Below are 10,902 nucleotides of genomic sequence, written 5' to 3'. Positions count from 1 at the left end.
CCCGATTGTTTGTGACAGAAGGTCTCAGTTGGAACCTGCGGTACACATGCCATCATTCAGTGCACACACACACACACACACACACACACACACACACACACACACACACACACACACACACTTCTATCTCATCTAATTCGGCTGTCTATTATAAACTTGTCTGTCTGTTCAGATGACAGTGAACCTGCCTGGTAATACGATTAACTACAACACAGTTCCGTGTTCGGAGAAATAGCGGATTGAATTTCAGTGATCTGAGAGGGACAAACACCGGTTATCTTTACTCCTATAGTAATCGAGTGGTGTACTGAGGGGGGTTATACACACGGCATTCCGAAGCTCGCTATTCCGACGCATCAAAATTCCGTCTCACCCACATTGCTAAAGCCTGTCAGGGCGAAAAGCCACACTGAGAGTGGGCAAAAGTGGACATGACAACATCATCCTACAGTTCTGTAACCTCGCCTTGCTAAACAACAAGCAGCCTTCATGGTCTCTCTCCAACATCATCGTCGCCTTGCTAAACAACAAGTAGCCTTCATGGTCTCTCTCCAACATCATCGTCGCCTTGCTAAACACTAAGCAGCCTTCATGGTCTCTCTCTAACATCATCCTACCTCGCCTTGCTAAACAACAAGCAGCTTTTATGGTCTCTCTCCAACGTCATCCTACCTCGCCTTGCTAAACACCAAACAGCCTGACATAATGAACTCTCTCCAACATCATCCTACCTCGCCTTGCTAAACACCAAGCAGCCTGACATAATGGTCTCTCTCTAACATCATCCTACCTCGCCTTGCTAAACACTAATTAGCCTTTATGGTCTCTCTCCAACATCATCGTCGCCTTGCTAAACACTAAGCAGCCTTCATGGTCTCTCTCCAACATCATCCTACCTCGCCTTGCTAAACACCAAGCAGCCTGACATAATGAACTCTCTCCAACGTCATCATACCTCGCCTTTCTAAACACCAAGCAGCTACAACCGTATGATCCTAAACCGGATACGCCACGCCATCGACCCTCAACCGAGGGAGAACCAAAACGGCTTTCGAGAAGGGAGAACCACCGTGGCCCAGATCTTGGCCATAAGGAGAATCATCAAGGAGGTTAAAAGGAACAACCTAACTGCCGTGTTGTGCTTTATTGACTTCAAAAGGGCATTTGACTCGATTCACATGAGGCACAATGATGAAAATGGTAAATGGTGCATTTATCCAAGGCGCTTTGCATAGATTGTGCATTACATTCACCCATTCACACGCACATTCATACACCGATGGCGGCGGAAACCATGCAAGGCACCAACCAGCACATCAGGAGCAATAAGGGGTTCAGAGTTTTGCTCAAAGACACATCGACACTAACTCTGGGGGAGCCCGGGATCGAACAGGCAACCTTGCAGTTACCATCCAGCCACTCTACCCCTGAGGCACCGCTGCCCATGAAGATCCTTAAGGCCTACGATGTCCCTCCCAACTTACTCCGGGCAATAGAGACCATGTATGCAGGAACAAGGGCCAATGTGGTGACCCCAGATGGCAACATTGAGGAGTTTGACATCTTGGCTGGGGTACTGCAAGGGGATACCCTAGCCCCCTTCCTCTTCGTCATAGTCTTGGGCTACACGTTAAGAAAGGCCATCAATGGACGAGAGCAGGACCTTGGCCTCAATATAACACCAAGGAGGTCGAGGCGACACCCAACAGTAGTCCTGACAGACTTGGACTACGGGGACGACATCAGCCTGCTCTCTGACCACGTGGAACAAGCTCAGGAGCTCATGACCAGAGTGGAATCAGAGTGTGCCACGGTTGGCCTCCGGCTGAATGCCAAGAAAACTGAAGTAATCACGTATAACATCCCATCAGAGCATCCACCTCTGACAACAACAGGAGGCACTGCTTTGAAGGAAGTCAAGGACATCAAGTACCTGGGCTCATGGGTCAACTCACCCGAACAAGACCTGAAAGTGAGAAAGGCACTTGCATGGAGGGCCTTGAACGGCATGGCCAGTGTATGGAACTCCAACCTCCCCTGTCAAACCAAACTCAGCTTCTTCTATGCAACGGTGAGTCTGCTCTCCTATACGACAGTGAATGCTGGACCTTGAAGCCAACCCTGCAGAAGTCTCTCGATGGGTGCTACACCAGAATGCTGCGTGCATCACTCAACATCAGTAAGAGCACACATGTTACCAACACAAATCTGTATGATGGAATACCAAGGGTGAGCTAGAAAATAGCAACCAGGAGAATGATACTAGCAGGACACTGCCAAAGACCCAAGAGCTGCCAGCCAGCAAACTAGTGCTGTGGGATCCAAAACACGGGCACCGGTCACGAGGACGTCCCACGCTAACATATGTGGATGTACTCAAGAACGACGCAGGAGCGCAACATACCAACGGACTAGCCAGATGAATGGAGAACCGGGATGGCTGGAAGCAACGATAGAGGGCTCTCTATCTGAGGACGACCTAGAGAGTCGCTAACCTTAACCCACATTAATAAAGCCTGTCGCTAACCCTAACCGCACGTGGAAGCCATGTACTCGGAATGGCGGTGCGTCGGAATGCCACCTGTATTCGGTCGCATACCCCCATCTGAAGAGACTCTTTACGTAAAATAATCTTTCAGAAGTGGCATAGATACAGATACAGATCATAGAGTATATATATCTATAGAGAAGACACCCGAGTTCTCCTCCCATCCACTTGCATTGAGTTGCTCAAAAGCGCATGAGGCGGATTCACTCCTCCTTCCTGGTAGGAACAGAGTGCATTCTGGGACGGATTGCAATGGTGAGTGGCCCCAAACACATGAACGCGCTGCCGTTGAACACGCACGAGCGTCGTCAATCGTGAACGTGTACAATGATAGTCAACGGACAGCGGCGTTCATGTGTTTGGGGCCAGGCTGCAATACCTTCATTCGGCCACTATGTCCATTTCGCCTCAAGATTTCCTCTGGGTGCCTTCTCTATAAATATATATACTCTAAGATACAGATACACACCGAAGCAGAAGCCGATCCAGATACTGTATCAGTTCAGGGAGCTAGCAGGAATACTGCGATGCCTCAACGCTGTAAGCTGCTTAGCAATGCTGGGGATAATGTACCCTCTGAGAGGACTGGTACTATACACCGCCCTACACTGTTACTCCTCATAGACTGTTGTCTGTTGGAGTGGTGAGGGTGAATCCTGAACAGTAACAAATTTGGACATATGAGGTTTCCACCCCCGACAGAGACGATATGCAAGTTTATGTGTCTGTGTCCGTGCCCGGGCGCGTATCCGACTATCCGTGCGTGTGTGCCGAAAGGCTACCGTCCGTGTTAAGTGTTCAGATGGGTGGGCCTACTCAGTGTGTTCAGATAGGTGGGCTGCGTGCATTCGCTGTTTTAACATCATGTGAGGCGGCGTGATGAAGAAGAGACACCCACACACAGAAGCTGCACGCACACAGGCACGCACGCACACACACACACACGCACGCGCGCGTGCACACAAACGCACACACACGCACACACACGCGCATAATAGCGGACAGCAGGACTGTTTATTATCAGTGTGGGAGTTATTAGCAGATTAAATCAGGGAGCAATTTAACTAGCATCTTTATAGAATGATAAAGACAGGCTGAGTTATGGCAGCCTGACACAGTGGTCGAGTCAAGGTCACGTTTAGAAGCACCAGGATTTGAGCAAATAACAGGGGATATACACACATTTTCACACACACATACGCACACGCACACACACGCACACATGCACACACACACACACACACACACACACACACACACACACACACACACACACACACCTGCTGCGTATATGACACATTCTCGCATGAGAAATCGCAGGGGAGAGACTGTTAAACATACAGGAACAGTATAACAGGAGGGACTCGTAAGCAGAAACCCAGCATGCACATTTTGTGTCCACACACAGTATTATATGTATAATTCATAACCATTAGAGAACGATACGGCAGTATATGACAGAATGTTGCATTCCGCATGCGATCCGTGATAAGATGGTGCGTGCAGGGCTCACGCTGGATCCAACCAGCTAGCGGCGGACCGTAACGGAGCATGCTTCATCACAGCCAGCTGACGCGGCATGCAATTTCACACGCACGCATGTACGCACGCACGCACGCACAAACACACACGCACGCACGCACAAACACACACGTTTGTATTTCTATACGTTTTGGGACAAGCGTTGAAAATAGCCAGGAAAACAGATAATCTATTCCGGTGCGCGACACCGTTGTGTGAACTAAGCATAACTCCAGTCCTATATGAACCTATATGATAGCCTCTAAATGTCTATGTCGGAATAATTTCCTAATAGTATTGTAAACCTATAAATAATTGTTATTTCTTTCCTCTTGTGAGGACCAGGAACATGGCCCTCAATTCTAATATCGTTGCCGTCGGGCAGAAACCTCTTATCTCCAGTGTTTCCCTATCCCTGATCAGACCCAGAGTGTCACACAAAGGTATCTAAAGTAACAGATCCGCGAGTGACACATTTCGAGCTTGTGGATCTGCTACTTTTTGCTGTTTTAGAATTTAAATCGCGTAAGCGCTTTGAGGTTTGAGGTTTCCACCCAACGCAGACGCCATACTGTACTTGTGGGGACTTCGATCTGGCCCTCACGATTATAGTAATACAAACGCACACGCGCACGCCACTTGCATACACCAATCACAAACATGTTCAGACACATTCACTTCGCCCTATCTCATCCATACAGAGGAGACATCACAGAGCACAATGTCCACCAACCACAACAAGATTCACGTTACATCAGCCACAAGCAGTAGCAGAGCACACAGCGCACAGCATGGGTCCCAGCAAACCTCTCAGTGAAGAACCACTGGATGGCTGACTGGTTGTATAGTAAACATGACAGAGCAAGACAAAATGCAACCTAGAAAATGGGCTCTGTAATTCAGAAACTATGATTTTACAATGTTTATTTTAAGATATTAAAAGAAAGGAACATCAGCTTCAAGTCTAAGCCACCTGAACCATGCATATTCTAAGCCACCTGAACCAGTGGCTTAGAATTCGGCTAATGTTCCCCAGTCAGAATATGCATATTCTGACTGGGGAACATTAGCCGAAAATAGCCAATCTACAAGCTAACGACGCCTCACAGCCGTGAGAGCAGTTGTGAGCTTGTATTGGCTATTTCCCACAAAGACAAGGTTTGAGGGGGGAATAGTACGGAGCCAATAAAGGTCAAATTTCTTATTGAGGGTTTAAGTGGCCAAAGCTGTGCTGGTCCAGGGACTCTCAGTGTCCCTTTAGGGGGTTGTAAATATTGACCCTTGCAAGTCTGTAACTCTGACAGTGTAGCCTACAAATGGAGCAGGTCCATTTGGTTCCATTTATACACTATCAGAGTTGAAAGCTTGACATATACAAGTCTGAAAATCAATGGACTAGAGGGTTCCATTAAAATATATATTATAATAATAATAAAAAATGAATCAAGACAGCAGAGTAAAAGGAAGGCTGAGAGGTTTGTCTGAGCGGGGGGGGGGGGGGGGGGGTCGGGGGTTACAGGCAGACACATGGTCACTCACTGGGTGTCGCTTGGGGACGTCATACACCCCCTCCTTCTGCTGACTGGTGGGAACCTATACGGTGCAACAATGAGTCAGACAACAAGCCCTAGAGAGAACAACCTGGCATAGCAGCACCCTATAGGAATAGGATACACACATATCTAAACACACGCGCCTCAACCATATTAACAGTCCGACTCCATTAACGATTCATATATAATATATATGCAACAAACCGTATTGCATGCATTAGTGTTTCTCAAAATGTGGTCCAGGGAGGGACCCTCTATATGTTACTTGAGGGCGTTCCAACTGGACACTTTAGGCCTATTCATAGTTGAGTTGTCTGTGAAACCACCGTTTCGGTGGTCACCTGGTGGTCACCAGAACAGTGGTTTTGATGAGATGATGTTCATAGTCTATCACCGTGCTCATATCTCCTACCCTCCATGGCCAACACTTTTCCATTCCATTCCATTGATTTCCCTCTGCTTTCTCTCTCTCTACTGCCTGTCTGCCTCTATTCTATTCCTTTCTGTTTCTTTCCTATTCTATTTCTGTCGCAGTCTTTATGATTTCATTCCTTTGTTCTATAGTTCTCGTTTCAGTAGTTTGTGCGTTTTTACGTCTGCAGGTCACCTCGCAAAACTAGCCTGGGTTCCAGCCTCAATTTGTAACTCTGAATGTAGAATCTTTGTACACTCAAAGATAAAAAAATAAGACAATAAGATATTTTTTACTGTGTAAAAGACAGCTTATGAGATCATTCGGAGCACACTTTGCGTGGCAACATTTAGATGTATACCTATGTTACTGTCTGTGTGTGTGTCTGTATGTGCGTGCGTATGTGCCTGCGTGTGCATGTGCGTGTACATGTGTGTGCGTGTGCGACGCGCACATGTGTATCTCTGCATGTGTGTGACATCCATACACGTACGCCTTTGGCGTGTCAGTGATAATCTGAATTAAAATCTGCAGGGGTGTAGAATGCATCCCTAGTTAATCACCAGGCCATCATCATCAGTCTGGCGTGATGGACTGTCTTCCTCTACTGTACATCGCTCCGACTGTGCCTCGTTCTCCTCCTATTGTGTCTCTCTCGGTCTGGCTCGCCCGCCTACCTCTTTGTCTTTCCGTTTCACTCTGTCTAATAAAGAATGCCGTCGACGTCGGGTGGAAACATCTCCGACGCCGCTCCCTTTTTATTATTATTTTCACGTATTTTGTGCGACACTCTTATATTACGCCGAAGTGGGGTCGTCATACGAGGTTTCAGCTCCCGACAGCGACGATTGTATAAGAGCCGAGCTGCTTATCGGCACCCGCGGACGTGCAATAACTCAGGTTGTCACGCACACAGGGAGACGTGTAATATCTCCCGTGTCTCTCACACACAAAGGCAGACCGACCCGACGGCGCGTGGAATGAGGAGGAGGAGGGATGGGAGGGGGCTAAGAAGACACAGCCTGTTATGTTGTTTGTGACATTTCTGAAGAGGTAGTCACTCTTTGAAGTTCCATGGCTCCTTTGTTGACCGTACGGCGTACAGCGTTGTAGATATAGAGTAAAGTGAAGAATGCATCGACAAAGGTGTTGATGTCCGACTTCTAACAGAGCCCGTCCTGTCTACTATCCTCTAGTGTTGTGACGCCCGCTAGAGGTTCTTTTGAAATGGTTCTGACTTTTGTGTGAACGGGAACAAGTTCGGTCACTTCCACAAAATGCTGTTGTTCCTCGAGTTGTTCCATTTGTGGAAAGCGTTGATCACGGTTCAGTCAGACATTATGACTGGCTGAAGAGTGACGCTATACCGTTGCGCATTGGACTAAAGTGCGCGAGGAGGGTGGAGCTAGAATCAAATCTCATTGATTGATTCCCCAAATATAAGGAACAAAGTGTATCAGTTCAATAAGGGACACCTCTTTTAGTTTCCAAAATAATGGACGATTCTTGTATTTCTTTTTTCTTTTAATTTATTTTTTGCGGCTTTCGCCTTTATTTCATATTTTTTATAGAGGGACAGACAGTAGGCTGACAGGAAATGGGGGGTAGAGATGGGGGAGTGGCATGCAGTAAAGGCCGTCAGGCCAAGGTGCCTGGACCGCTGAGCCACGGCCCAGGCCCAAATCTTGTATTTCAAGTGACGTTTGGCAACCCTGAACCTCATTCCCTTGTTTACTGTTTATTTCCAGAAGCCTAGCCATCATTATCTGTACAGCCGCTCCTCTGTGGTGGCGTGTAATAGGCACCAGTGTTCCAGGCACCGTGTTCTGTGTGTGTGTGTGTGTGTTTGTGTGTGTGTGTGTGTGTGTGTGAATGCATGTGTGCATAATTTCTCTGTGCACTGTTGTGTGTGTGTGTGTGTGTGTGTGTGTGTGTGTGTGTGTGTGTGTGTGTGTGTGTGTGTGTGTGTGTGTGTGCGTGCGTGCGTGCGTGCGTGCGTGCGTGCGTGCGTGCGTGCGTGCGTGCGTGCGTGCGTGCGTGCGTGCGTGCGTACCAGCACTCGGTCTATTTTCAATCCATTTTATTTAAAGATCAAACAAGAGGCTTGGTGATTAATCTTTCTTTCCTCCCCGTGTTTCTTTCATCTCCGCGGGTAAGAAAAAAAAAGGAAAAAAAGGAGGAGTGGGTTTGCCTTTCCATGCAGGCCAAGAATAACCTCCCCTCCCCCCTCCCCTCCACACCACCATCCTATATCGCCCCTTCCATCCCTCCAAAGGCCTCCCCCCATGACAGCCAGGATAGCATACATAGGGTACACAGCCCATGGTTGGGGAGATCCCCGGGGTGGGTCTCTTCCAGTCTACACAGAGCCTCCGCTAGACAAAACAAAAGAGCCTGTCACCTTTTCTACGTCTCTCGTTCCCCATTGTCTTTTATCTTGCGATTTTTCTAAACTGGCCGTTTCTCCTCTTGTTCCATAGCGGAGGAGAAAGACATACGTGGTGAATGTTCCTGGACACAAACAGAGCCACGGTGTGTTATTCATCTCAATGGAAGCTAGACGTATACTGTAGCTGCCGGCCCCTGCAGGGCAGATGGCACCATGACAATCTGCTTCATTAAAATGGTCTTTAAAGGTTTCCTTTGCAAAGGTTGAGGTGTTGTATCACACGCCTCACGTATTGCAGTTGTCGGGCAGAAACCTTGTATCTCCAAATGTCTACTTTCTTCCTACAATGTCCATATGTTCTATTTCCTTTGAAAAGTCGTGGTTTTGGAAGGTTTGCACCCGACATCGATGATATGCTGAATGCTGTGTGTGTGTGTGTGTGTGTGTGTGTGTGTGTGTGTGTGTGTGTGTGTGTGTGTGTGTGTGTGTGTATGTGCTTGCTCGTGTGCGTGTGTGTGTGCGCACGCATGTATGCATCAAATGGGAGTCATGTGATGCAAGTGGTTGTGTTTGACATGTAGCAGATCCGCCCGAAATGTCACATTATAATAGATTATAACGTTACAATAGAAAAACGTTAAAAAAACAACAACAAAAAAAACCCCATCGGAATACGAACAGACCCAAGCTTGGCATTTCATTGCCAGTGACGTCTGTCACTCACAATGACTCCAACCAATCAGACACAAACGCTCATCTGTGGGATACCTGATAAATGCTCTCCTCTGATTGGTCACGGATGGGTTCGTGTCCCGCCTCAAAGACTATGTACTACAACCATCAGCAGCAGGAGAGCAGAGGAGACAAGGAAGAAAGGAGACAAGGAAGTGGAACAAGGACGTCAGCAGAGAGAGAAACAGTGTAGGAAAGGGCAGAGGTGATTAGTTAAAAAAACACACAAGCTGTCAGGAGGTACAGTGATAGGTTAGCAGAGAGAGAGAGAAGCACACATCCCACGCATGCTGAGAAGATCTGCAGAACATATTTAAACAGCTTCGTAGACTTACAGAGAAAAATACACTCACTCTCATGTACACACACACACACACACACACACACACACACACACATACACACACACACACACACACACACACACACACACACACGCATGCGCACAAGTACAAATGCACATGCTCATATATGTTTATAGACAACTCACGCACACATACATCACAGAAAGATCTAATATAATAAGTCTCGGCTTGAGTTTATTCAATACCTGCCGACATCCAGCCATCTACACATCAGCCAACCAATCACACACTGTCAATGTCACCATGACAGGGCCCACACAGTGCACGCACGCACGCATGCACACGCACACGCACACGCACACGCACACGCACACGCACACACACACACACACACACACACACACACACACACACACACACACACACACACACACAGTGAGGTTCAAGCTGATAGGGTATAAGAATGCAGCCGGGCTACAGAGAGGGGTTTAGAGATATACAGCAGAGAATCTGATTGGTCAAGGTAAAGAATGTTACCTGGTAGACGGGATCTTCAAGGTCCTCCTCCAGTATTGTCTGGGGGTTTGTCAGCAAGCGGGGGGCGGGGCGGAGAAATAGATCAATGAGGGAGGTGAAGTAAGAGAGAGGAGAGAGAGAGAAGAGGTGGACAGAGTTACGGCGGAGGAGAGGACAGTGTGGGCACACAACAGCGCAGCAGAACAATCCTGTTACGGTAATCGTTCGGCACACATACAGTATACTGTAGACACACAGACAGAGAGAGAGAGAGGTTACGGAATGAGTTTGTCGCTGTCGGGCAGGAAACTCTTATTCTAACTGTTTGTGCTGCTGTGTTTTTCCTAACTTAACGTTATTCTTGATCACACTACAGCATTACACCAAAGCAACAAGCTCAAGCTTGTAAAAACTAATCTAAAAGTTTTGGACATATTATGAGGTGTCCACCCGCCAGAGACAAACCTAAAAGCAGATAGAGGAGCCAACGAGATGAAGGAGATGTGGACACGCTGCTAGCAAAGCGCTAACACTGGCGTGGAAGTGGAGGCACCGGCTGGCTTTAATGTGTTGCTTTCAACACTTCCTAATATAGTCTCACTGACTCTCACTGCTAACGATACAGTATCTATGCGATGAGGTGGAGAGGAGAAAGCACAATGGATAAACTAAACCCAGTAGATGATGTGCAATATTTCACGATAAAAGCATAACATTGCGGCACACATGTTAACAGGGAGAGTTTGGGCTATATGAGAAAGCCTCGCCCAACCATGTGGCTCATTGATCATCATAAGGAGCCTGTTTCTGTAGCGTGAGGCAGCTTCATGTACAAGTACACCTCCTGGACATGACGCTGGCATGTCACAGGGACTTACCCCCAAACCAGCCCTTGATGCTGAGGGCATTGCATGTGTCCAATGTTG

General features: G+C 47.6%; 1 protein-coding gene across 2 annotated transcripts in view; it reads right to left on the bottom strand.

Moving 5' to 3' along the window:
• Window positions 1-10,902, bottom strand: part of dab1a (DAB adaptor protein 1a) — a 268,746-nt gene that overhangs the window by 25,157 nt on the left and 232,687 nt on the right. For both annotated transcript variants that reach the window (XM_083768179.1, XM_083768178.1), the window contains one exon: window positions 9,998-10,036. In XM_083768179.1, the coding sequence (XP_083624305.1) occupies window positions 9,998-10,036 (39 nt within the window). The remainder of the gene's footprint in view (window positions 1-9,997; window positions 10,037-10,902) is intronic.

Source organism: Protomyctophum parallelum, assembly GCF_964188405.1.
Source record: "Protomyctophum parallelum genome assembly, chromosome: 6".
Classification (NCBI taxonomy): domain Eukaryota; kingdom Metazoa; phylum Chordata; class Actinopteri; order Myctophiformes; family Myctophidae; genus Protomyctophum; species Protomyctophum parallelum.
The sequence above is the reverse complement of the archived record's forward strand: the minus strand, read 5'-3'. Positions and strand labels throughout refer to the sequence as shown.